General features: G+C 44.2%; 4 protein-coding genes across 6 annotated transcripts in view; 3 read left to right on the top strand and 1 right to left on the bottom strand.

Annotated features, from left to right (window-relative positions):
- The first annotated feature begins 549 nt into the window (after positions 1-549).
- On the top strand, positions 550-15,928 carry apeh (acylaminoacyl-peptide hydrolase). 3 transcript variants are annotated; one of them, XM_068596648.1, is made up of 25 exons: positions 550-584; positions 7,458-7,492; positions 7,931-8,060; positions 8,284-8,410; positions 8,500-8,587; positions 8,734-8,809; positions 8,903-8,994; positions 9,485-9,559; positions 9,682-9,819; positions 9,926-10,017; positions 10,119-10,159; positions 10,261-10,382; positions 10,579-10,639; positions 10,806-10,903; positions 11,045-11,096; positions 11,450-11,538; positions 11,674-11,812; positions 12,806-12,889; positions 13,031-13,111; positions 13,493-13,581; positions 13,802-13,992; positions 14,250-14,352; positions 15,159-15,265; positions 15,379-15,486; positions 15,572-15,928. In XM_068596648.1, exons 2-24 carry the CDS (start codon positions 7,481-7,483, stop codon positions 15,482-15,484), a joined length of 2,193 nt encoding a protein of 730 aa, XP_068452749.1. In that variant the 5' UTR covers positions 550-584; positions 7,458-7,480; the 3' UTR covers positions 15,485-15,486; positions 15,572-15,928. The 3 variants fall into 3 exon arrangements, with proteins under 3 accessions (XP_068452749.1, XP_068452750.1, XP_068452748.1); XM_068596649.1 differs by lacking the exon at positions 550-584 and adding an exon at positions 7,239-7,257; XM_068596647.1 differs by lacking the exons at positions 550-584; positions 7,458-7,492 and having other exon boundaries at positions 7,757-8,060.
- On the bottom strand, positions 1,997-7,029 carry LOC137799858 (F-actin-capping protein subunit alpha-1-like). Its single transcript, XM_068596710.1, has 10 exons — positions 6,841-7,029; positions 5,452-5,515; positions 5,272-5,323; positions 5,003-5,066; positions 4,705-4,911; positions 4,546-4,625; positions 4,240-4,318; positions 4,071-4,142; positions 3,639-3,701; positions 1,997-3,489 (listed from the first exon to the last, which is right to left on the bottom strand). Exons 1-10 carry the CDS (start codon positions 6,877-6,879, stop codon positions 3,349-3,351), a joined length of 861 nt encoding a protein of 286 aa, XP_068452811.1. The 5' UTR covers positions 6,880-7,029; the 3' UTR covers positions 1,997-3,348.
- Positions 15,929-16,688: 760 nt separating the features above from the next.
- Positions 16,689-20,111, top strand: tlr9 (toll-like receptor 9). The gene is given in 4 exon segments (XM_068596650.1): positions 16,689-18,051; positions 18,332-18,355; positions 18,358-19,640; positions 19,750-20,111. Coding segments are annotated over 4 exon segments (2,877 nt in total). The 3' UTR covers positions 19,957-20,111.
- A 1,420-nt stretch (positions 20,112-21,531) lies between these two features.
- The window catches only part of LOC137799823 (ERC protein 2-like), a 47,157-nt gene continuing 41,958 nt past the window's right edge, over positions 21,532-26,730 (top strand). The window contains exons 1-2 of the mRNA XM_068596657.1: positions 21,532-21,830; positions 23,408-24,501. Of these exons, the coding sequence (XP_068452758.1) occupies positions 23,650-24,501 (852 nt within the window). The 5' untranslated portion in view covers positions 21,532-21,830; positions 23,408-23,649. The remainder of the gene's footprint in view (positions 21,831-23,407; positions 24,502-26,730) is intronic.

Raw genomic sequence — 26,730 nt, 5'->3', positions numbered from 1 at the left:
AGATTTAAATATTTCTATTAACTTTGCTTCGTCTTTGCTCTTGTAGATTTTTTTTTGTGTAAGTTTTAGAATTAAAATATGTCTTTATAGGGTGTTTAGAAATCATACCTTTTAAAGACAACAAGATAAAGATGTTCGTCAGAAGCTACACTGTATAGTAAGTATAAGGGCTGAAATAAATAGTTGTAAAGTATAGAAAATGTGTAGCAATCACCATTTCACAATAAACTAGCGAGTAGTTTTTAAATATTATTCCAAACAAGCCGTATGGAGTTCCTGTTGAAATAGTTTAATACACTTTTACACTGTAAATAGTCTGAAGAGTTCACAGTTGATTCTCTGTGATTGAACGTCACACGCATGTGCTGTTTTTTCTTTTACACTTGTCATGAATACACTGAATATTGTCCCTGAATGGGGGCACACTTTGTACAACATTACTGTAAGATACTGTATGTCAACGATTTATATTATTTTGATTCAGGGAAGTTTAACTTCTGCTCTACCCAAACCAAGAAGGACTGTCACCATTATGTGACCTCTCTCTGGGGATGTTCCATCATCGGACAAAATGGAGACTAAAGGTTAGAATCGTGCTACTGTAATTGTTTTCTGTCAAATAATTTACATATTGTTGTGTATTGTCCTTACAGAGCTACATAAGTTTGTTTTAGGTTTAACATGCTATGTTGTCTTTACAATCAAGAATAAATGGAAACTAATGTTTTTAGAAATTTGAATCTGTAGATTTATACACTGTCTATGAGGATGCAACATCCATCCGTCTCTTAATAAATATGCATAATATGAAAACCTGCACTATCTAGTGCTGTTTTTAATATTGTATTATGTTATTATATTAGCTAACGGATAACGTTATACGTTAGCTAACGCCAGGCGAAGTCTTGTGATAGTTGTAACGTTAGCTAACGTATAATGTTATGCGTAACGTTCGCTAACGTTATAACGTTCGCTAACGTTATAACGTAACTTATAACGTTATAACGTTAGCTAACGTTATAACGTTAGCTAACGTTATAACGTAAGCTAACGTTATAACGTAACTTATAACGTTATAACGTTAGCTAACGTTATAACGTTATAACGTAACTTATAACGTTATAACGTTAGCTAACGTTATAACGTTATAACATAACTTATAACGTTATAACGTTAGCTAACGTTATAACGTACATACGTATACGTTAGCTAACGTTATACGTTAGCTAACGTATAACGTGATAGTTGTAACGGTACGGTACGTACGTATAACGTTAGCTAACGTTATACGTATAACATAACGTACATATAACGTTAGCTAACGTTATACGTATAACGTTATACGTATAACATAACGTACATATAACGTTAGCTAACGTTATACGTAAGCTAACGTATACGTTAGCTAACGTATAACGTGATAGATGTTACGGTACGGTACGTACGTATAACGTTAGCTAACGTTATACGTAACTTAGCTACGTTAGCTACGTATAGCTAACGTTATACGTTAACTAACGTTATACGTTAACTAACGTTATACGTTAGCTAACGTATATACGTTAGCTAACGTATATACGTTATACGTTAGCTAACGTTATACGTACGTACCGTTACAACTATCACAAGACATCTCTTGGCGTTAGCTAACGTTATGTTAGCTAACGCCAGGAGAAGTATTGTGATAGTTGTAACGTTCTACGTATAACGTTACAACTAACGTTATACGTACAAAGTTACAATCACAAGACAACGTTAGCTAACGCCAGGAGTCGTTATACGTTAGCATATACGTACAACGTTACAACTAACGTTACAGCTAACGTTATACGTATGAGTAGTGTAAAAACACTCAACGAAGGTCCAGAGGTTCCTAAACGTTGGTATAATGAATAAATGGTGACGCTCGGCAAAAGCAGTGTGCAGGATGTCTTTTCTCACCTGCGTCGGAGATAGTGCAGACATGTCCTTCAAAAGAAATTGGATGTCCTGCAAAGATGTTCAATCCATTTATTTTACAACAGAATGGGGCAGTACAGTCTTAAACCTTATAATCGATCGGCACACAGTTGTATTATAGTGTGAGGGTTGAATACAGCACATTGTATAGCTAACAAGTAACTGATCCAGAGTCAGCCTATTTAGACATTATGTAACACAAACAGTACGATATGGCCTTACAGACGTCATGGATAGAGTATCTTGCCTTACATGGCAACTGCTTTGCATTCATTTGGCATTGACCAATACAGTTTGTCACAGTTAAGAGTACAATTTACTAAGACTCAACAAAAACCAGCGTATTAAAATAGAAATTTGCATAAATGGGAGGATGGAGTTCTTTACCATAGGAAAGACATTTTGGCAAATAAATCTTGGTTCATGTGTGTTTTCCTTTCACAAAGGAAAAGCTGCACAACAGTAGAGGTGGTGCTACCAAAGTAACAGAACAGAGAATGCATTAAAGATGCAACAGCATAGAAGTTGTGTTATCTTATTTCAGTCATCAATGCTTGCATGGGTGGAGACGCGTACATCAGTGGAACACAACAGACAACAGGTCAACGCTCCCTCAGCCCCGACAGACAGGTTTACAGTGCAGGAACAGAGCTATGCCGAGGATCATGCCACTCCTCAACGTTAACGGTAGAAATACTGTCAATTTCATTTGCAACGTGTAACTCAAGTTGCCAGTTCAGGATTACGCTGAGCTTGGTACCAGTTACAGTCACATGACTATTTACCGGTCAATGTCCCAATTTGACTGATTCCTCAGATTTACAATTCTAACATGCGTGACAACCACAATGGAACAAAAACTTGAACAAAAATATTTTTTCCCGTCCTAAATCAAACAGATATGTGATGGTGATCGTGTGCTTAATTTCTCTCATCAGATGCTTTGCGTCTTCCTGATACTTCACTCCGAGTGCTGAGATTTACATGACCACAGTTCTCCTCTAGTCCAACTGTGGAAAAAGATTGTGACTTCTTACACCTGGATTTCGGGAGGTCTAAGATTACTTATACAGCAGAAAGGAGATGTACTTCTTTAATGCAGCAGTCCTGAGCACAGCCCTGCACTGACCCAACACAACTCTTTCATAACACACACCTACAATAACCACTCTCTCCAAACCACGTCATCATATTTATAACTGCAACTTCCTTACAGCAGACAGATATCAGTGCCTTATAGTCTGCAGATCTTCAGCTATACTTTTGTTTGTTTTTATAATTCCTTGCCCCATACGGATATAGCTTTGCTTTGGTTAGTCCTTGCGCATGTATATGCGGGTTGTGTGCCCAGTGAAGTTTGCAACTCTCTGGTAAATCCCTGACCTTCCTCTAGGCATTCTGCATCTCTTTGCCAATTTTGTAACTGAGGATCTTATTCCAGTCGATCTTAGTGCGTGTGACAGGCAGCTGACGACGCAGGGCCTTGAAGGTGGTGTCAGACATGGTCTGGTAGTTCTCACTGATTGCAGTCTAAAAAGGCAAAAAAAACAGGAGAAAACAAATATAAAAGTACAATATTTGTTATGAATTAAAAATGTTTCACTATGCACATTTAGATGAAAGTAATGGCTGTGATTTTAAACAGTATATAAACGTGTAGTCAATATAACATTGCTTACCTGGTAATCATTTTCTGCATTCTCAATTATGTCAACAAATTCCTTGGTTGTCTGGCTTTCATTCTGTTTCAAAAACACATAATCAAAACCTTTTATCCTTCTTCCAGAGGTGGAGGACCTCCTCTTTACTTACTCAGAGATGACACAGCCAGTCTTAAACTTTGAAAGCAACACAAGGTTCAAACCATCACATTTCATTTAGCAGATGCTTTCATCCAAAGAGACTTACTAAAGTGCATTCAACCCGAGTACAGAATCAGGAAAGTGCTGTCAGTAAGAGACATTTAAGTGCTACTAAAGTGCTGCTGCTGTGCTAGCTTCCTTATTCAAGGTGTAGTCGAAAGATGTGTTTGTAGTTTGTGAAGATGTAGACACTGCAGATGAGCACTATAAAAGACTGCAAGAGAGCTTATGTGTACATTTCTTACTTACAGTCACTGGTATTGATTCCTCTACCTCCTTGTGGCTGACCAGCTGCACATTCCCATCTTCATAATAGTGCACCTTGAGGCAGAGGAAAAACTTAATTAATAAGCTGGAGAAAAAAAATCTGCTGACTTATTTATCATTTCTGCAGTTGAGCGCACTGAATTCAATTCACCTGGATTTTCAACACGCCCACCACCTGAGCAGTGGACTGACCGATGGTCAGCTTCCACTCTGACCGACAGCGACCATTCCTGTGTTAGAGAAGCCCGACGTTACAGACAGCAGCAGGAAGCTTAGAAGAACTGAGAAACCAATGGTTTCACTTTCAACCAAACATTAAAAAAAAACAAACTTAAAACTGGTCATTTATAACCGTTGTAATGAAGCTATGTTTGACAAATAAGAAACACACGCTATATTTTTATACGTACACACACATGCGCACACTTTTAAACAGTTTACAGGGAGGTCACTGTACCAGAAGTTCTTGGGTTGAAACTGATGTCCTTCAATGCAGGCTATGACTGTTTGCTGACCTTCAACCGTTTTGCCATACACCTGCAACACACAGATAGTTTTGGTAAAATGTGTTCTATTGCTGAGATGATTATTTTATCACGATTTTTGTGCGCCTCACCGTGCAGACTCCAGTTGGGTAGTGCTCTTTGACGTAGGCACTCAAGGAAGTATCGCAGGCATCTCTCCAGCTTCTCAGGGCTGTCTCTGCTTCATACGGCTGCACGTCGCTCACCTCTTTCCTGAGGTGGTCGAAGCGGAACGCCAGACAGTTGCGGGGGTCTAGAAAACGTCCCTGGCCCAAGTCACCGTGCTCTGTGATCAGGACCTATCAGCGAGGGAGAGGAAAGCCTGAACACGTCTGGCCTTGACACTTGTTCTCCTGAGATGAATAGCAAAGGCTTGAGAAGGAAACCTACCGGCTCATCGTAGCCCTCTAGCTTGGCAGGAGTAAACTGATCCATGTTGTACTGGGCGAAGGAGCTGGACAAATAGAAAAGGTGAAACAGTAAAGTAAACATTTATTAAAAAAACGACACCCTGCTTTCAACAAATGCTTCCCCCATGTCATGCTTAAATTCCTCACTCCCTAATATATAAAGCACCATTTTAGTGTGCGTTTGTTTTGAGTTGTGTACACGTTGACTGTTTGAATTTGTGACGTTTATCTTAGCTGAGGGACACTTACTGTGATGCTCCCTCCCTGAGGAGATTGTCATTGTTGAGAAGAAGCCGCACATCTAGCAAGAAAAACATGTATTATGCTTTGCACTGCTCTTAAAAGATAAAACAATCAAATATTATCAAAGGCAAAATATATCAGAGTAAAGACAGTATTATGTGCATCTTGTTATAATCAGCTACTTACCATTGAAGACCTCATTGAACTCTCCTGGGGGGGCATGAGTCACAAAGTTGGCCGCTATGCGGACCTATGGAAGCAAATTAAATGCAACAAATTAATTACTGATCATAATAATATGACTCGCTGTATAATCAGCTCAAAGAGAGATGCTACAAACTCATATTTTATATATAATTAGGCATAACACGCCTTAAGACAAACAAATATTATGTATGCTGCTATTTATTGCACTGCATTTCTGCTGCTTCTTCTTTTTGCACTTCTCGTCAGACGCTTAACTACATTTTGTGGTCGTTGTTCGCTGTGCGATGACACTGAAGTTGAATCTGAAATATGTCCTCAAACTTTAACAAGTCTAAGATAAAAAAAAGTACGACCAAGTTTGATAGTAATTTGGTATCCATTGCCATAGCTGATACTTAAAGGCATTCTCAATAGTTTTTCTATGTGGAAACTATTTTTGATTGACATCCGAATGACTAAACAGTATTTTGATTACAAAATTAAAGCCCCTAACAATAACAAAAAAAATAGTAACAGTCATGTTTTATGAAACCGTTAACTCCAGAGAGTATATTTGACAAACATATTTTAATAACAGCTCTTTTAAATGGGAAATAAATAAAATGAATAATTATCAATAAACTACTTAATGGTCACAGCATTAAATACGACTGATCTTAATCTCTAATATCTCGATTTCCAGCTTTGAAACCTCCCCGTTTGTTGGTATTATTGTTATTTGATGAGGTAAGTTAATGTTACACGTGAATGTAACGATGGCCTGCAGAAGAAAAGACATCTGTCATTCATGATAATGTCTGCTTCGCTTCCAACTGATAGCGTGTCCCTCTCGGGCATCATCTCAGGTAAACGACAGCAACCCTGCTGACCTCAGGCTCCTGCGTGGTTTGCAAGTATTTCAGCTGCAACAGAATCCGCTTGACCCAGAAACCCAAACCAAGGTACCGGGGAGCCGCTATGTGAGCTAGCGACACACGAGAAGACCGCGGAGCCCACCCTGCGGTTACTGCGGACTGGCATGGACGTTACTACAGGACTTTTGGAAATGGGCGTCGATACTTACATTTATATTAATATACTTAACGTCTGACCCAGTAACACAATGTCAGTCGAATAGTCCAGTGGATCAACCTGCTCTTGCAGCGTCTGAGCTCGCGGCTAGCCCACTATAAGCTTTAACTAGCATTGGCTAGCTAGCTAGCTAGCAAGTGGTAGCTTAAAAACACTAGTTCATCACTCGGATACGTGACCCAAAAACTTGTACTCTTTCCAGAACGTAGCCGCAAGTTTGCGTGAACATTTAACGCGCGCGGACTCGCAATATAATAAGAGAAAATAGCTTTAAGCAAATAATAAGAGTCTTCAAACCTTCTCGTCATCTGACAGCGGCTCCTCAAAGTCAGCCATCTTGGCTCTTTGTGACCCCACCTACCCCAGCTGACTGACAGGCGCGCTGCTTGCATTTATTTAATGAATACAAGCCAGAAAGTAATGTCAACTCGTGTCTCGTACAATGCTTATATTACCGTGCTTCGACAGTGAATGCCACACACTTAATGCAATGACTTTGCACGAGGCACAAGTTCAATATGAAATCAATATTACAGCTTTTCAAACGCAAGAGGGCGCATACACACAGTGATTTAATCCGGATATTGCTTCCTGTTGGGTGTTGTGGAGGTGACGTTTCTACGAAATAAAAGTATTGTCACATATGACTCCTGTGAATACATTATTATATATGACGAACCGTGTTCCTACTTGACTGTATTTGTTTATAGCTCGGTATATATAATTTAATTAGTAATATTATTCGTTAAATCCCGGTGTTTCGGGTAATTCAGGAACAGCTGAACCGGGGGTTTATCTTATTTTCTAAGTAGAAACAGGAAGCTGAAACAGGTCGTCCGTTCATTTTTAGTAACTTTGTACGGAAGCACCTTAATATTAATAACTACTTTATTGTGATCCTCACTGCGTTGCAGGCTGACGACACACCGTCGCCGTCATGGAGTCACAGGTACGTGGACTTTACTACTTTAACTTTAACACACATAAACCCCATAGTGGTGCAGCTGTTAATTACGCTGTCATTGTTTTTAATAATAAATCCGGTTTTTATTCTCCTATCAAACCATCCACTTGACACCCGGTGTCCCGCTGGTTTCCCGTCAGCTCCCGCAGGAACTTCCTGCACGAGAATCCGCTCAAAACAAACTCGCCTGTTCACTCGCTTTGTTTGTCTGTATTTCCACGCAGCAGCCCGCGTGTGTGTGTGTGTGTGTTAGCATAACGGATTGAGCTCCTGTCTACACACACACCTCTGTCTGTTGGTGGTGAACTGTGTTAACGTGTCAGTAACTAACTAGCTAGTTAGCTAGCTAGCTAGCACATGAGGCGGCTCGTGTCCCTGCGGCGGCTCGTCGGTGCGGTGAGCTACTGTGCTGCTTCCCGCCAGGTGATGACCAACCCGGAGGACATAGCGAGAGTCTACAGGGAGCTCAGTCTCTTCCCTTCTCTGAGCAGAGCAGACGTGGGACCTGTCGTCACCTCTCAGTATGGAGGCAAATACAGCAACATCTACACAGGTAGACTGACGTGCCGAGACCACCAGACCCTTGTCTCAAAACATGAATAAAAGTACAGCTTTAGCACTTAAATGGCACTTTAATAGCACTTATAGCACTTTGTAGTGTGGCTTTGTTGAAGAAACTATACTTCTTGTTGTTCTGAGTTTTTACTCCGCCGCTTTGGATAAAAGCGTCAGCTCAATGTAATGTTGATTTTGTTAAACTGCTTTTTCTTTTGCAGAATGGAGCCAGCGAGATCTGGACAGGAATGAAAACGTCAAGTTTTGCAGACAATACCTCGTGTTCCACGATGACAAGTCGGTGGTTTACTCCGGAGCCTCAGGAAGCTGCACGGAAATCAAAGGAGAGTATGTGAACATTTGTTTTGTGTGGATATGTTGTCATGCATCTAACTCTGAGCAAGCTGGATGTCTCATCACTGTGTTTGGCCTCACAGGGTGCTGAGTAAGGATTCACCGTCAGGTGACATGAAGGCTGTCGTCAGAGAGTGCACAGTCAAAGGAGAGGACAAACAGTTTCTAGAGGTGTGTGTCTGTCTTCGTGCTCAAACTCAGCTTTGAGTATTTCTGCTCTTTTAAAATGTTCACCATGAAGTTAAAACCTTGTGTGACTTTGCACTTTGAACCCAAGATTTTTGACTTTCCTCCCCTGACCTCCTTCGACCCTTCAGATCTGGAGTAAGAACATGAAGATGAAAAGCATAAATCTAACTGCCTTAAAAAAGCATGGCAAAGTCTATGAAGATGGTGAGTTAACTGCACTTAAAGCTGCATATTTTCTTTGAAACTGTCCACGAGCCAGTCAAGGTGTTAATCAAACTGTTTGGTATTTATTTCCAGAGCAGTTTGGCTGCTTGGTTTGGTCCCACTCTGAGACTCACCTCCTTTACGTAGCAGAGCGGAAGAGACCGAAGGCAGAATCCTTCTTCCAGGTCGGTCAGCAAATCTATATTTGAGGCTAAATCGACACAGAGTCGTTTACACGCTGCATGAATTGTCTTGTTGTTGGTTCACTTTACGAACTATTCTGCTGTTCTCTGTAAGGAATTTAGTTCGAAAGAAAGAAAGAACACAAAACTACCTTGTAGGACTAATGGCCTCAGCAGCTGCACGCTCACCAAACCTAATCAAGCATATTGAAAAGGTTGTTACACACTATTTGTCTTAAGCTGATTCCTTATTTGTAAACTCCTGGCAAACTTAAGTTTTTCATGAATGGTATCATTTTGAATGCACCACAGTTATTTTACATTTCCTTTCAAAAGCAAAACACTTTGACTGCACTGATTAGGATCTGGAAGAGTAGTGAAGCAAGTTTTCTGGCCATATGTTATTGAGTCTTTGTTGGTACATGGGATTAGTGTGATGATCAGATTAGTAGTCAATAACTCGTTATTCTACATCTCATTATCTGTTTTCTAGAGTGAGTCACCAGAGTTGTCTTATACCGGAGACGAGGAGGAAACCATGAGGGTTGAGAAAAAAGAAGCTGTAAAGGTGAATGCAAATCATAATTTTGAAATGAAAGTGATCTACTAATCAATAATTAAAATTGTATTTACGTTCTGAGGATACATTTCACTGGAGTTGAACGCGTGTGTCTTGTCTTCGGCCTGCAGGGGGAGCAGTTTGTCTTCTATGAGGACTGGGGCGAGGCGCTGGTGGGTAAGAGCCGGCCTGTGCTTTGTGTTCTGGACATCGAGGGCGACAACGTCTCTGTGTTGGAGGGGCTGCCTGAAGACATCTCACCTGGACAGGTTGCTACAGCCGTTGGTGCAATGATGCATGTTTTTTTTTTTGTGCATGTATAGTGTGCTCATGCTCCTGCGGTTGTGTTCTCTTTCTGTTAAATATCCTCTGCAGGCATTTTGGGCTCCGGGGGACACCGGTGTGGTGTTTGTGGGCTGGTGGCATGAGCCCTTCAGAATTGGGCTCAAGTACTGTCCCAACAGGAGGTGATTACTGTTCACACTGAGCCAAGAGAATCATTACAGCCGGCCCATCAGAAGTTAACTCAACTTATTCAAAACTTTATTCATAACCTCTTCTCCGTCAGGTCATCTTTGTTCTATGCGGATCTTACCGGTGGGAAATGTGGTAAGTGAATGTTTCTCTAATAATATTTAAACAAGTTGTTGCTGCATTTTGTTGTTATCACTGACACTGTTAATGTGTATTGTATTGTTTGTGTATCTCAGAACAGCTGACTTCAGGCAGGACTGCCGTGTGCTCTCCCCGGCTGAGCCCAGACCGCTGTCGCATCGTCTACCTTGAATGTTCTGTGTATGGACCTCACATGCAGTGCAGCAGTCTGTGCATGGTGCGACAGGAGGGACACTTCTTCACATCACTTAACTTTCCATTCTTGCACTGTCCTCACTGAAAAGAATAATTAGGAATGAGTGTGTCACAATGCACCATCTGCTGTCTCCTGTGGTGTCGACATCCAGCTGAAATACATTTGAGTTATTCATTTGTTTTATGGTTTCCTCTGTGATTGCATGTGTTGTTTCTAGTACGACTGGTACACGAAGAAGACTTCAGTGGTGGTGGATGTGCTGGAGAGGCCGAGGGCCGGTGAGGAATACTTTCACCCTTTCTTATGCCTTCCTGCCGACGTATTATGTTTAATTATGAAATTTGGGGCGGACATGAATGCAACTGAAACTTGATATATGCATACAACTATGAGGAGGCAATCCTAGTTTCATTCTATATGATTGTGTGTCTGTGTGTGTTACAGACGGCTTCACCGGCATCTACAGCTCCCAGCTGTCCCCTCAGTGCTGGTCGGCTGACAGTCAGCGTGTTATTGTCGCTTGTCCTCAGCGCAGCCGCAAGGTACACTCACCTGCTGGTTTCAGGTTGATATGAGACAAATGAAACAATATACATCTTTTTTTCTGATAACGACATGTTTACCACGTTAAAAAAAGTATTTAAAGTCAGAAAATTGTTTAAAAAACGTTTCTTTTCCTGTAGGATCTGTTGGTGGTGGACGTGAGCACAGGGAGCGTCGCCTCTCTGACTGCAGGTGAGTGACCAGACACATTCATCCGCCTTAGTGTTACTCATGTCTTGACAATCGTGTGTATTGTTGTATTCATCGTCTCTGATGAGGGATTTGCAGACTGCATTGTTGTTCTGGGAAACTTGAACATAGTTATTTCAACCGTTTGTGTCTCACACCAAAAGCGTTGCGTCTTTTCTCAACGCTTTCTTTGAGTTTACTCGCTCGACTTTATGAGGTAAATTCGCTGTTTCACGGCAGAAAGCGGTCGCCACTTATTCTCAACCTGTGCATTGACTTTACATGTAATCTATTCCTGCAAATAATTCTCAACTCTTTTGGTGTGAACGCATCAAAATGATGTTCTTTGTCTGTAGAGGCCGATGTTGGAAGCTGGTGTCTGCTGAACATACAGAGAGATTTGATGTTGGTCAGCTGCTCCTCTCCAAACTGCCCTCCGAGCCTGGTAGGACGAGTTTTATTGTGTACAGTATATATTGTATGTTTTATAGCAGAAATTGTGTTTTTGGGATGGGCTTGGAGGGCCCTTTATTTGTAAAAAAGTCTTTTTCATCTATTGCAATGCAATTTCCTTCTCCAGAGGGTCGGTTTCCTTCCTGCCAGGGATTCTCAGGAGGAAGTGGTCTGGGTTACTTTGGAAGACTCTCAGAAAATGCCAGACATTGATTGGCAGATCTTGACTTTCACCCCTCCGCCAGAGCAAGACAACAGTCAATACTGTAGGAATGTTTTTGTTGTTTTTAGACAGCATTGCTCACAGGACCTAACAAGCATTGTTTCTCTCTGTTTTAGTCAACTGGTCTGAAGGGATGCCAGTAGTTTTAGTCCACACTCCATTTTGTTTTCACTTGCATGAAGTCTACAGAATATGTCAGTTATACATTTTTGGGTCACAAAGTTAAGATTTATTGCAAAGTTATCTCATTGGATTACAGTAGCTTTGACAGGTTTACGTAATGCATGAGTCATGTATGGAGGTAGATTATTGTATTTATTACGCGAGCAAATTTCTTGTTTGTAAGTAAATTATCTGACTGCAAATCACAAATCTTTGCTCTCCCAAAAATTTTTTTTTTGCACTCAACAAAAAAAATATCCGCTCAAAAAAAAAAAGAAAACACTCAAAAAAAATGCTCTCAAAAAAAACAACCGCACTCTCAAAAATAAACCCCAGAGTCCACCAATAGAAACTCCTCCAGCAGCTCAGGCCCCGCCCACTACGCCACGACTCACTTGTGACTTTTGGGATTGAGAGCAAAGGTTTTCTTTTTGAGAGCACAATTTGTTGATTTTTTTTTTTTCAAGCAATTTTTTTTGAAAACGTTTTTTTTTTTAAGCTTTTTTTAAAAAAAAAATTTTAAGAGCATTTTTTTTGAGCGTTTTTCTTTTTTTAGAGTAATTTTTTTTACTCAAAAAAAATCTAAAAAAAAACGCTCTCAGAAAAAAAATTGCTTTTATAAAATCAACAATTGTGTTCTCAAAACAAAACCTTTGCTCTCAATCCAAAAAGTCACAAGTGAGTTGTGGCGTAGTGGGCGGGGCCTGCGCTGCTGGAGGAGTTTCTATTGGTGGACTCACTGGGGTTTTTTTTTTTTTTTTTGAGAGCGCAGTTTTCTTTTTTTGAGAGCATTTGTTTTTTTGTTTTTTCAGTTGACGATGAAGACATTTGGAACAGCATATGTAATCTCAAACTATTCTTTTCCATTTTCCAGCCGGCCTTGATTTTGAAGCTTTGCTGATCAAACCAAAGGAGATTCAAGATGGCGTCAAGCTGCCTCTCATTGTGATTCCTCACGGTTGGTTCCTCTCATTATGGTTCAGTAGTTATTTATATGTTTTCTAGTGCAAACAAAATCTACGCTTTAGTAGTGGAACCTCATTGTACATTTGATTCTCCAGCAATGTCTATAAGCAATGTGTTTGTTTCCTTCACTCAGGGGGTCCTCACTCGGTGTGCGTCGCTGATTGGCTTCTGTCCTCGTCTGTTCTGTGCAGGATGGGCTTTGCGACATTACTGGGTATGTTCTAGATTACTGGCTATGTTCTAGATTACTGGCTATGTTCTAGATTACTGGGTATGTTCTTCATTACTGCCTATGTCCTAGATTACTGGCTATGTTCTAGATTACTGGCTATGTCCTAGATTACTGCCTATGTTCTAGATTACTGCCTATGTTCTAGAGAAAAATGACTCGACTCAAAACTATAATCTCTAGGACCGATACGTTGATGGCGTTGTGTTTCATGGTCGTCCGTCCATTCCTTCATCGTTCATACTTGCGTATGTGCGTCTCTCTTGTGAACACAATGTCTCAACAACACCTGGAGGGAGTTTCATTACATGTTGCCATAAAACATCCAGACATGGATGTAAACTGCAACTTGATTCTTTTGCTCAGTGAACTATCGCGGCTCTCTGGGCTTTGGCCAGGACAGCATCCTCTCATTACCCGGCAATGTCGGCACCCAGGACGTCAGAGATGTTCAAGTAAGAGTAAAACACAACCGCTTAGAAGGATTAGCACGTGTTCTTCATGTCATGAACGAAATCATTCATTAAGGCGTCTTTTACTCCTTCTGGTGAACATGACTTCCAGCGTTGCTCTTCCTTTGTACTATTGATTTGAATTCCTTCTGATTTCCATGTGTCCCTCTCTTCTCCACCGCACATGAGCGCTCACAGTTTCCTGTGTTTTTCTTCCCGCCAGTTTGCGGTTGAAAGTGTTCTGAAAGGCGACGTGTTCGACATGCAGAAGGTGGCCGTTTCTGGGGGTTCCCACGGCGGCTTCCTGGCCTGTCATCTGATTGGCCAGTACCCAGGCTTCTACAAGGCCTGTGTGGCTCGCAACCCTGTCACCAATTTGGCGTCTATGATTGGCAGCACGGACATCCCAGACTGGTTCGTCCTGCCGTGCACTTTCCCAAACCCTCGCCCTCCCTCGTTCACTCACTTTGTGACTGTCTATTGTGCACGAGCGCTCCTCTCTGTGGTTTTATATCATTTGAAGCCCTGACGCTCCTCTCTGACTCCTGTGGGTGGGATGAAGGGCATGTGACGCCTCGCTGTCAGGGAGGAAGTGTTCAATAATGCAGGAACAAAAGACCTCAAAGCAAATCTTCTTTTCTTCCGGTTGATGTTTGGTGGCTGCTGTCCAGGTGCATGGTGGAGGCCGGCTACGACTACAGCACCAACTGCCTTCCTGACCCTGCTGTGTGGGCACAGATGCTGGACAAGTCCCCCATCAAACACGTCGCACAGGTAGAAGTGTACCCGTGTGTGTCTGTGCATGAGGCTCCGTTGGTGTTGTGGCACAATTAATTTTGAAAAAAAGAAATGTGCCTAAGTTTTTTGCAAACGCATAAAACAGGGAAGTTAAATGTAGTTGAGAACAAGACGATGCAGGTGGAGCTCAGCTGGACCCTGAATGCAGCTGAATGGACCCTGAACATCGTCTGCAGGAACATAAACATAAAACATTCTGTTGTTTTTGACGTTTTGTCATCAGTGTTGCGTCTGAACGTTTCAGCTCGATGTCTGCAGAGTGTGAGAGCGCCGAGTTGTGTAGAGGCCAAGAGCGGTACTGCAGCCAGCGATTTAAATTACAGCTGCAACATATTGAAAAAAATAACTGATATAGTTCATTTTTTGAAGCTGTGAACTTAGTTCAAAATGTTGAATTATGGACTATGAACTGAACTAGTTCATGTAGAAAGTGAACTTTCCAACACTGTTTGTCATTAGTATATTGATTACTTGGTAAACTGAAGCCATGTTCATTTAATACCAAGTTTATTTGTATACATTAGACTTTTTACAGCAGTAGAGTATGAAGTATGTATGTCCACACTAAAGTACACCATCACCTCCATTATTCACGGCTTTCTGAATGTCCAAAAAGTCATTTTTAAAAGTTGTATTATAAATGTTTGCATGCATGTCTGCTTATGACAAGATAAATACAGTTAAATTCCCGTTTATTCCCGTGGAAAGTTTCCAACTTTGAATATTCCTGGAATGTTGCAACCCTAAACACAATGTAGTAACCAAGATGCTCCTTCATTCAGGTACAGACACCTGTATTGCTGACTTTAGGGGAGGATGACAGGCGTGTGCCCAACAAGCAAGGACTTGAATATTACAGAGCTCTGAAGGCAAAGCAGGTCCCAGTCCGGTGAGAAGCTTGTCTGAGTAACATGTTTTATTGATTATGTCAGATACGCGCCGCATATAAAGGCCTTTTGTGTTCTTTCACTCCTACTCTGCTGTGTTTTATGGTTTCATTAGGATTCTGTGGTACCCGGGGAACAATCACTCTCTCTCCAAGGTTGACGCCGAGTCCGACGGCTTCATGAACATCGCTCTGTGGATAATCCAGCACGTGTGTCAGTGACGGTAAATATCAGATGACTTCATGGTGCTGTTGTTGCTGCAGGGAAAAGACACTATTGTGTATCTGATGTTCTGCTCCTGTTTCCAGGACGAGGTCCGGTCCAAAGCCGAAGCAGTGAACTTGCTCTCCGACCAGAACACTCTGTATTTCTGCCCTTTACTTGTTGTCTTTGGTGACGGTGGTTCCAACGATTTCCTCCAATAAGTGGACGTGAAGATGTATTTTAACACAGCACTTGAATAAAAGCAGGTTTTATGCAGCTTTGATTAATCAGAAACACATTTTATTGATACAGTTTTACCTTTTTATTTTTTCTGTGTTCTCACACAGAAAACGCTTTGTGTGTAAGTTGTGTTTTAAATTATAGTCCCAAAGAAAAATAATATTAATCTTTTTATTGCTCATTGTTACGGTTTGACTTAAAAAAATAAATACTCTTTTGATTTTATGGACTTTGATGACACAGTGCACTTAATAAATTGATTATAAAAATACGACCAGTGTTGAATGAATGAATTCATGAGCATTGTCCAGTTGAAAATGATTTTGAAGCAGGTGACGGTTCCTTCATATTTCTCTATTTGGAGTTTCACTGAATTGAGGAAGTCATCCAACTTTGTCCACCAGAACGAGTCTTCTCTCTTTTCTTCTGCAGTCAGGTGAACAAAACGTTGAGTCGTTTCCACTCTTCAGAGACTCCTGAGTGCTTCTTACGCTGTTGAAGAATTATTCTTTTTAAATCACACGACGTACTTTCTGGATCTGATGAAGGTCACATGCTTTGCATCGAGCTGTCGTGTCATCAGCGACCGCGGGCTTTCACTTCTGCATACTGGCATCCAGTTTCTTGCTCCTGCAGTGACTTTCAGACGCTTTTCTCTCCACCTGGAAGTTTGTTTAATCTGGTCCTGATCGGATTGTTAAGCTAGACGCTAAACCCGTCATGGTAAGTCAGATAACTTCTTCTTCTACCATCAGAAATGTAAGGAGATTATATATCTCCATGGTTCCATTTTCCATTAAGTTGTATGGACAAACGTGGCTGATTGGAAGGCTTGAAAAAGCTTTCAGTGTTCATTGAGCTGCTTTAACAGTATTTTGTAATATTGATGACATATTTGTAAAAATGCTTAAATCGTCTGCTCGGACTGAATCTTGTAAAACAAACGACTGAAATTATTATTATTTTTTTCTTCAGGCTATTATGAAAAATGTCCTCCTGCTCTGTCAGCTTCTTCCGCTCGTGAGGAGCATAAACACCATCTTCTTCCCGTGTGACACTGACCTGAACACCACCACCGTGGACTGCAACGACAGACCACTCAAGCATGTCCTCTTCATCAAGTCTCGTACTGTCGTGTCGCTGGATGTAAGTCAGACAATGATCCGTCGGGTGGGGCCGGGCGCGCTGTCGGGTGTGCCCAACCTTCGCACGCTGAGGATGACGGGGAATTGTCCTCCAGACCGCCCGCTAGCTTTGGAGGGCTCGTGCAAAATGGAGATCCACGATTACGCATTCAAGAGCCTGTCGAAGCTCGAGCGTCTGTACCTGTCAGGAAACGGCCTCGCCTCGATCCCCTGGTTGCCTGAAAGCCTGAAGTCTCTCGACCTCCAGAACAATCACATCTTCAACATTGTGCTCCCTTTAAATACTCCACATCTGGAAGAGCTCTTGCTCTCCAAGAACTGTTTTTATGCAAACCCTTGCCACCAGTCCTTGATCATCAGCGAGAGGGTTTTCAGAGGTCTCCCGAAACTGAAAAACCTGACCTTAGGGTACAACAACTTCACAGCTGTCCCTGAAGGGTTGCCACCCTCACTGGAGAGCCTGGACTTAAGAGAGAATACCATCACAGAGGTCTTAGAGGGAGCTTTTGCCAACCTGACTCTCCTCAGCTCTCTGGTTTTGGAGTGGAATTGCCAGCGCTGTGACCACGCAGCGAGACCCTGCTTTCCTTGTCCAAACCACCTCCCTCTACGCCTCCACCCAGACTCCTTCTATGCTCAGAAGAGCTCCATCAGCTTCCTCAGCCTGAGAGGAAACTCCCTAAAAACACTGCCAGAGGGTCTTTTCTTGCCGTTGAAGAATTTAAAGCTGTTGGATCTCTCCGACAACCTCCTGGCATACGCCGTGCGGAACGGCTCCTTCTTCTCGGAGCTGCAGGGCCTGACGTGGATCAGCCTGATCTACAACTATGAACCGCTGAAGACCTTTCAGGAACTGATCCTCTCCCCGCACATCGCCAACATGTCGAGTCTGCAGTATCTTCTTCTGAGTGGTAACTTTTTTCACACCCTTTCAAATGAGAGTCTTCATGTTTTGTCCAAACTACAAAATCTAAAGAAGCTAGAATTGAGGATGAACTTCATCACAACTTGTAGCTTGACGTCTCTGAAGCACTTACCATTTCTGATCGATATCGATCTCTCCCAAAACATGCTGAGTTTCCTTCCCTGCTGCTCCAGTCCCTCCTCTGAACAAGAAAGCTGTCAGAACCAGAAATCGGACTCGCATCATTTCCCTGACCCACCGCTTATGCTCACAGACCGAAAAGCCACACCTGCAGGTGACACCTGGGAGTCCGACCGTCCAAACCGGCTGAAACCGTTTGAGGACAACGCGTCACAGTTTCCATCTCTGTTGGATTTTAAAAACAGTTTCTGTCGCGGTGAACTTCTGTTCGACTTGTCTCAAAACGACATCATGTCTATTAACAGAAAGGTGTTTGTTGGGATGGAAGATGCTGTTTGTTTAGACCTTTCCTATAATTACATGAGCCAGGCACCGAGGAGAGGGCTGTTTGAAAGCATGACCAAATTAGTGGTCCTCATCTTGTCATACAATAGACTTGATTTCTACTATAAAGAGGCTTTCAGTGAGCTTAAAGCCACACTGAAGGTTTTAGACGTTAGTAACAATGAATTTCACTTCCTCATGAGGGGCATGGGGCATCGTTTGGACTTCGTTCAATATTTGACAAACTTGGAAGTTTTAAGTCTGGCAAACAACGGCATCGGGATGCGGATAGATCAACGGCTGATCAGCGGCTCGTTGAAGTATCTCTACTTCGATGGAAATCACCTTGACATCATGTGGGAGTCTGATAACAACAAATACACTCATTTCTTTCAAAACCTCACCAGCCTCACCTACCTCGACATCTCCAACAATTACCTGACGTCAGTCTCCCCAGAAGTGTTGTGTAACCTCCCAGGAAGCCTGCAGACCCTGAGCATCAGCCGCAATATGCTGAACTACTTCCCGTGGCAAAGCGTCTCAGCACTCACCAATTTATGTCACTTGAACCTGAGTCAGAACTCCCTTTTGCATTTGCCTCAGAATGTCACGTTTGGAGCCAATTTTTCTCTCTTGGACCTCAGTCACAATCGCCTCAGTCACATCCCGGAGGACTTCCTCAGCGGGGCAGAAGCCTTACGCTTCCTGTATCTCAGCCGCAATCAGATCAAAGTGTTGAACCATCAGCTGCTTCCTGCCCCCTTTCAAAATGGCAGCGCCCTCCAGACGCTCACCCTGCACGACAACCCCTTTAAGTGCGACTGCGATACTTCTTGGTTCGCGGACTTCTTGCGTACGACACCGGTCCAGATCCCGTATCTCACCACACACGTGCACTGTGATTATCCGGAGTCGCAGCAGCGCGTGAGTGTGCTCTCGATGGACCAGCGGTCCTGCCAGGAGATTTACGGTAGTTTGGCCTTCGTCATCTGCGCCTTCTTTGCCGTGGCGTTCACTGTTCTGCCGCTGCTGAAACACCTCTACGGCTGGGATCTGTGGTATTGCATCCAGGTACTCTGGGCGGGGCATAAAGGCTACTCCCAGCTCGCAGGCAGTGATTCGCGTTGTCACTACGACGCGTTTGTCGTGTTTGACACCCAGAACCCGGCGGTGAGGGATTGGGTCTACAATGAGTTGACTGTGAACCTGGAGAACGCCGGTCACAGGAGGTTTGGTCTGTGTTTGGAGGAGAGGGACTGGATTCCTGGGCTTTCCTGTATTGAAAACCTCCATAACGCTGTCCACAGCAGCGTGAAGACGGTGTTCGTGCTGTCCAGCGGCGTCACTGGTGGTGAAACCGTGAACGGGGTGATCCGCCAGGCTTTCTTCATGGTTCAGCAGCGACTTCTGGACGAGAAGGTTCGTAAAATGTACTTTTTATTTTCAGAAGCATCTTGTGGATGTGAATCTCATCCTGTTTAAATTATTGGACTTAACACTAAATTATCTCTGATTTCATCCAAATAAGGTGGACGCCGCCATGCTGGTTCTGTTGGACGAGACGTTTCCCAAACTGAAGTACCTTCAGCTGAGGAAACGGTTGTGCAGAAAGTCTGTGTTGTCCTGGCCGAGGAACCCGAGGGCTCAGCCGCTCTTCTGGAACCGGATGCGGATGGCGCTGTCGTCAGATAACCTCAAGTTCTACGACAACAATATGAGTGAAAGTTTTATATGACGTCCTCTCAACGGCTAACCGAGAGCACTTTGGTGAAATCAGCTCTTGTTGTGAACAATCTTTCCTTTGCATCATTTGGACATTTTGACCCTTAATTATGTTGCATACATAATGATAACAGATGTTTTTAATATGTAGCTTTTATTTCTTTATTAATGCTACGAATTCAATATGCGCTTTAATCTAAAGTGCAAACTAGCTTTTGTAATTTAAAGCTATGGCGGCATCGTGGCTACGATGCAGAGGATGAAGTTTCTCTCCGTCCTTCAGTTGTGACATGAAGTTTTCTCTTCATTGTTTTCATCGCCGGCTGAACATTCATGTCACTGCTTTACGTCTGTTGTGCTTCACTGGCTCGTTGATGGCCGACAGGCTGTTAGCACCGTTAGCTGTTAGCACCGTTAGCGGCTGTTAGCACAGTTAGCGGCTGTTAGCACAGTTAGCGGCTGTTAGCACCATTAGCTGTTGTCAGCACTGTTGCTGCCGTTAGCACCGTTGCTGCCGTTAGCACCGTTAGCTGCTGTTAGCACCGTTAGCTGTTGTCAGCACCGTTAGCTGTTGTTAGCACCGTTAGCTGTTGTCAGCACCGTTAGCTGTTGTCAGCACCGTTAGCTGTTGTTAGCACCGTTAGCTGTTGTCAGCACCGTTAGCGGCTGTTAGCATCGTTAGCGCCTTCCTTCCGGCTCAGCGTCACCATGTGCTCTGAATTCTGTATTCAGTGCTTTTAGAAACATAAGCACTCTTCCGTGTGCAATACATATTTTACTTATGTTTTGACACAATGAGGTGTTTATGTCTTCAGGGAGCTCGGCAGGTAGAGACATGTTGTCTCTACCGCGTTAATATTGGAATATACAAATAAACTTGACTTGATTTCACTACAGTAGTTCTATTTCAAGTATTACAAAAGGAGTATTGTCCTGTTTTACTATAAAAACACACGTCCACCCACCAACTCAAAGTTTCACTTCTCTTTTGGTAAATATTTAACAGGAAAGGAAACTGATGATTTTTGCATTCAGGTCTCAGATTACTTCCAGCTGCTGTCCCGTTGCACCTGTTTAAAGACACAACTCACTTGTCATTTCTCACGAAATATTAGTAGGAAACCTGGGACACATCTGTGACACCAATCCTCAGAGCAAAGACGTTTTATTAATAATTCAGCTGCTCTTGACCAGAATAAACAACAAAAGATGCTGTTGCTCATGTCTTTTTGCTAACTTGTGGTCTGAGATCTGTTTCATTTTTCGTTTTGGGAATTCCATCTGACAAAACATCCCATTTCTGAAAGAGAAACTCTGACCAAGTTATTGCTAATTTCCTGTGTGAGTTGTATTAAATGAATGAACAGAGACAGCTGCAGAGTCCTAACTCTCTCACGCAGCACTTGAAGGCCTCACGTGGTGCACATATTACAGAATATTACTGCTTTTGACTGAATCTAATCAAGGTGATTGGATGTGCGTTAACTATAGCGGTCACCAAACTGCTTTACGGCTCCTGAAGGCTGCGCGTGTTGTGCACGTGTGACCTGCTCTGTGTTACACTCAATAAAACTATCATGTAGTTGAACTGACTTGGCAGACTTTATTATTTTTTAAATGTATTCTTAAATTCGACTCTGTGGAGATGGGATGTCCGCGCGCAGCTGACGCGCATCGCCGCGTGTGCGCGACAGAAGGAAACCTCTGATGCTGCTCGCGCTGCCTCGACACGCCGGCCGCGCACGCGCCAGCTTGGGAGTGCGCGCCCACGCGGACCCGATGGCAGGACAGGTCATGAGACAGCTGAGCCGATGAAATCATGGAGCCCGCGCCGAGCACGGACGCGGCCCGCTGGGGACTGCATGGTGATGGAGAGCTGTCCGCCCGGTAAGCTCGCGCACACGCGGCGTGCACACCTGGACTCTGTGGCATCGTTTGACAACATTTTGCGAAAGAAAGAAAGAAACTGCATTCAATTTGTGTGGCAGATTAATTATTATGTAAGGCACTAGCTCGAAGTCATGTAGCCGTGTGCATATGAGCAAGAAACTAATCCTCCGCGCTCGTAGTAGAGTTATTCGGGCATCTGTGACCGGCTGCGTGTCGCACGCACAGCCGTCGTGCCCGCGCGCCCTGGTGCTGATGTGCACTGCTTCACAGTTTGTCCCTCAGGTTGGTTCCGTTGCTTGAAGTGAAGGGAGCAACGCGGTCATGTACAAGCAGAGCAACGCGGTTGCAGTTCGGCAACAGCTGGCTGCCGACTCTCAAGTCAGACTGCAGGCTTCAGGCACAGCGACACGTTTACGACCGTTTTCACCACTTTTGGCATTTTTTAATTTGAAATGGGATTCAGTCTCGTTTGTCTTTGGCCCGTTTGGGTTGAGGAGCAGTCCAGCTGCGTAACCCTCCATCTTAATGCAAATGCTCTTCATTAAATGAAGCACAGCAACATGTTGACAGTTCCATGTTGTCAATGGTTTACATGTCATCTCTGTGGTTGTATTTTAATCCTATTTTGGTATTAATTGCACAATTTGTGCACTGAAATGACAGCGTACTTGATGGTTCCACTGCTGCACACAAGGCTAAATGTATTGTCTCACATAATGATGGATAAGGGATTGACAGCTATGTTATGACTGACAAGTAGATTTAACCAATCTCTCAGTTGCATCCTGACTCAAAGCACCCAATCCTCTTGGATTAGAGGAGGGATTATGATTTGGATTTGCCTCTGCTTTGCAGACAGTCCCCAATATTTGTTCCACCATAAACTGTGTTGGTGCTGACTCTGATTTCCTGGTGATATTATTTACCTACTGATATTAATGTGCAGCCTCCTTTTGTCCTGTTTTATTTAGTCGAACCAGAAGGTGTTCTGTGCGAGGTGCAGTCAGACATGAGCTTTGGAGGTGTGAGATCACACTGATCTTCAGACCTGACGTCACCAGTGCTTCATGACGCTAGATGGACGGCGGTCCTTGGTGCTGAAATGGACCTCGTCATCTTCTTCTTTCACCTTCTGCTGGCTGCAAGGTGTTTTATACTCAAGGAGCCAGAAAGTAATCACTAATCTGGAGGCTGGAGATTAAACGTTGTTGAACCGTCCGCCCATCACTCCCATCAGGGAGGATCACAGACAGTAAACTGGAGCAATAGTCCATTTTTCACAAGATCAGAGGTCCTCGGTCTCGCTTATCTCCTGTATGTTTCCTGTATCTCACAAGCTGCCTCACCTGATGACCTGAAGCAGACGCTTTGAGTGAATCAAGACCAGGTGACTTTCAGCTGAATGTTGACCACACCTGGAGGAAAGCAGGACTGTGGACTCTATACAGCAAATATTCCCTCTTCAGTCTTTTTACCTGATATTGGCTATAGTATATTAAAATGATTCCCGCCCTATGAACCATATTGTGCTGCTTGTAATATGGTTTTGTGTGTCTCTTAATATCCGTCATTAGAACCCATGATGTCCTGCTCTGCAGCTGAAACAAGACCTCAGGTCTTCTCGTCTGGGAGCCGTCCGGCCGACATCCATCCTCTGCTCTCAGGACTCGATGAGACTCGGCCTCGATGATCCAGAACGGACAGCTGAACCTCGGAGGCCGAGCGGTGGCCTTTATTCTAGCCCTTACACATAGGTATGAAAGTGTTCCCAGCTTCAACAGCCTCTTCTCAAAGGTCCGTTTTTGCCCGATGAAAGATGCCTTTGAACATCAGAGCCAAGCCGGCGCACAGCAAGCTGGCGGCCGCCCCGAAGGGCAGCGCGCACGCTGATGGCGGCACGTCCCATTCTCGCTTCTCCAGATGCAACAAGCAGGGGAAAGGCAAACAGGCTCCGAGCTCAGCACCGGGCTCCCGCTCGGGGCTGGAACCCGGCTCCGTGTCAGGGGGCGGGCCGCCGCCGCCGGCGCCGGCGCCGAAGCCGGTCGCAGGTCAGGCGTCGGCGTCGAGGCCGAGTTCAAAGCCCAAACCGGGCGCGGCGCCGGACAAAGCGGCGGCTCGTGGCTCGGCGACGGCTCCGGGCGGGAAAACCCTGTCGATGGAGAACATCCAGTCTCTCAGCGCCGCCTACGCGACGTCGGGGACCATGTACCCCTGCGAGCGCGACGCCCTGCAGCCCTCCGGCGGGTTCCCCAAAGGCACCATGACGCTGGGCCGGAGCACCAGCCGCTCCTCCTACGCTCCCCGCACCACGGCCATGGGCAGCACCCCCAACATCCCCTCCTCCGCCTCGCACCACCCGTCGGACCCCTACGGAGACCAGACGCTGCACCCCGCGAGGACGTCCAGTCTGCGGCGGCAGTCTGGGAGACGCCCGCCGCCCGACTCGGCCGGACGCGCAGAAGGTTCCTCGTCGGATCTCCAGTCTCAGCTGCGAGAGCTGCAGAGGGAGAACGACAACCTGAGGAGGGAACTGGACGGAGGGAGGGAGGCGAGGACGGGACCGAGCATGAACAACGCCAACTTCTGGAGCCCAGAGGTAAAGAGAGACAAGGGGGGCAGGAGGGAGGGCCTGAAGGACCAGCACAGGACCAATCAGGACGACTCGCAGGTGAGCAAAAATCCAAAGTTACATTTGTTTCAACGACGGAGAGAAAAATCTTAAACGGCTTAATTGTGCAAAACAAAAGCAGTTTCATCTTTACACTTTTTTATGTATCAAATGTTCAATTTCAGTCTCAACAGTCATTTCAACACCAGCCTTTATGAAAAAGATCAAACTTCTCCATCGATGAAACAGATCGTGACATTCAGACGTGTGTGTTGACTTCACTCCTCTCACACCGCCGCCTCCCTGTCTTCAGGGTTGTGTAGAAAAGCTTCAGTTCGTTGTCGAGATGCTCGCCGGCTCAGTGTGTTTCCAAGGGAACGAGCGGCAGCGATCCAGCCGGCTGAGTCAGACTCAAAAGCTCTCAGTTTCTCCTGAAGCGGCGAGCAGTCGGTCCGTCGTCCGTCTGTCTCGTGTGCAGCGACGGACTTCAGCTCGCTCTCCGTCTTCGTCTCTTTCTGTCTCTCAAAGCTTCCTCGTGTTTGTCTGGTAGAAGATATAATTGTTCCTCTTCATCTGTATTTCATCCTCTTTTGCTTTGTCGCTCACGCAATTTTGCAAAAAGTCTCGATATCTTTCATCTGACTCGTCCTTCTTGTAACCAAGAAACGACCTCTGCCTTGTATTTATCACAGTGTGAGGACTCTGTGACACACACACACACACACACACACACACACACACACACACACACACACTTCCTCTGACTTTAACATAATAATAATAACGGAAAGTTTGAAAATGAATTCAGAATCTGTCTTTTCATTCAGGAACGCAGTAATAACTTTAACACTTATTGTTATGAAGCTCAAAATGTTTCCTTAACAAGCTAAATTATAGGATAAATCTGCGTTCACCACAATCCTTCTCTCCTGTGAGGTAACACACATTTACACACAACAACTACACACAATACTGTTGATGCTGAAGAGGCTTCAGGCTTCATGGACATTCAACGTCTTTGCTGCTGAACTCTTGTTGAGCTTCTTGTGTCTGTGTTGTTGTGTTGAACGCAGCCAGACGTGTGTGTGTGTGTGTGTGTGTGTGTGTGTGAGTGTGACCCGTGGTTGTGTGTCTGCGGGCACGCGGCCTGACTGGATGTTTGTCTTCTGTTCAGCGAGTGTTTTACTTCCTCGTGTCGACTCGTCTCTCTCATCCTGCTCCTTCACTTCTTTAATCTTCATCCACTTAAATCTAGATTTATGGCCTCATGAAGCTCACGAGAGGGAAGGTGTCGCTGTGGAGAACACACTGAGTTTATTTAATGGCGTCATCACCGGCTCATATAATCCATTAGACATTTAGCTGTTGCTCATACTGAGTGAGTCTGTTTTCCATAACTGTCTTCATAAATCTTATAATTGTCTCTTCCTCCCTCTTTCCTGCAGACACATGTCGCTCAGCTGGTGATGTTCACGCTTTAACGTTCAGAAGGTTTATAATCCATGAACTCAAACATAAGCCCAGTTTCTCTCGTTGGTTTGTTGAGTTTGAACAAACGAACGCTTCATTTCATGCAGGAGATGTTTTTCAGACTCTCCTCTGCTCTCCTCTATCTTCCTGTTCTCTGTTTGATGATCACTTCTTCTCCATGTTCTCCTCCTCAGACTCAGCGACACGTTCAGGCAAGAGAACTTTGTAATTAACATAAAGAATGTCACCTTTTCTCTCAGCGAGCAGCCCGCTCACCACCTGCGTGTGTGTGTGTGTGTGTGTGTGTGTGTGTGTGTGTGTGTGTGTGTGTGTGTGTGTGTGTGTGTGTGTGTGTGTGTGTGTGTGTGTGTGTGTGTGTGTGATTGTCCTCCCACTCTCACTTGCTATTCACAGCTGGTTGTGTTGTCCTCCCTCGGCTCGGTGTCCTTGGTGCTTCTGGACTCCAGCACAGACGAGCTCTGAGGAAACATTATTAATATCTCCACGCAGACGACACCTTCAGTCATTTAACTTCCTTTCAGACGCGCGTCAGCAGACTGTTGTCGTGCTGCGTTGTGTGTGTTTCTGTTTCCTCGTCTGTTTCTTTGCAGACTTCTCTGAGTCGGCGTCGTGGTTTCACGCTCAGAATGAATTTGTGACGCTCAGACGAGCTGCGAGCTGCGGATGCAGAGCAGCATCTTGTGTTTGTGTAACTTTGCACTGCAACATGCGGCGAGAGCAGCGACGCTGAGTGAAGCGTTTTGTCCCAGCTTCTCTTCATTGATGCCCAAACGTGTCACTCGGTGACTGTTAACTGTC

The sequence above is a fragment of the Clinocottus analis genome, unplaced genomic scaffold (assembly GCF_023055335.1).
Source record: "Clinocottus analis isolate CAN_PGR_092001 unplaced genomic scaffold, fCliAna1.0.p SCAF_39, whole genome shotgun sequence".
Classification (NCBI taxonomy): Eukaryota; Metazoa; Chordata; class Actinopteri; order Perciformes; family Cottidae; genus Clinocottus; species Clinocottus analis.
The sequence above is the reverse complement of the archived record's forward strand: the minus strand, read 5'-3'. Positions and strand labels throughout refer to the sequence as shown.

What these genes read in the sequence shown, in the direction of transcription:
- LOC137799858 (XM_068596710.1), bottom strand. Translation starts at nt 6,879, where the DNA reads ATGGCTGACTTTGAGGAGCCGCTGTCAGATGACGAGAAG. An exon ending in CGCTGTCAGATGACGAGAAG is followed by an intron (nt 5,516 to 6,840) that starts GTTTGAAGACTC and finishes TTGCTTCCATAG; the next exon opens with GTCCGCATAGCGGCCAACTT. An exon ending in TGGGCGTGTTGAAAATCCAG is followed by an intron (nt 4,143 to 4,239) that starts GTGAATTGAATT and finishes CTCTGCCTCAAG; the next exon opens with GTGCACTATTATGAAGATGG.
- apeh (XM_068596647.1), top strand. Translation starts at nt 7,865, where the DNA reads ATGAGGCGGCTCGTGTCCCTGCGGCGGCTCGTCGGTGCGGTGAGCTAC. An exon ending in AGTGCAGCAGTCTGTGCATG is followed by an intron (nt 10,383 to 10,578) that starts GTGCGACAGGAG and finishes TGTTGTTTCTAG; the next exon opens with TACGACTGGTACACGAAGAA. An exon ending in TCTCATTGTGATTCCTCACG is followed by an intron (nt 12,890 to 13,030) that starts GTTGGTTCCTCT and finishes TCCTTCACTCAG; the next exon opens with GGGGTCCTCACTCGGTGTGC.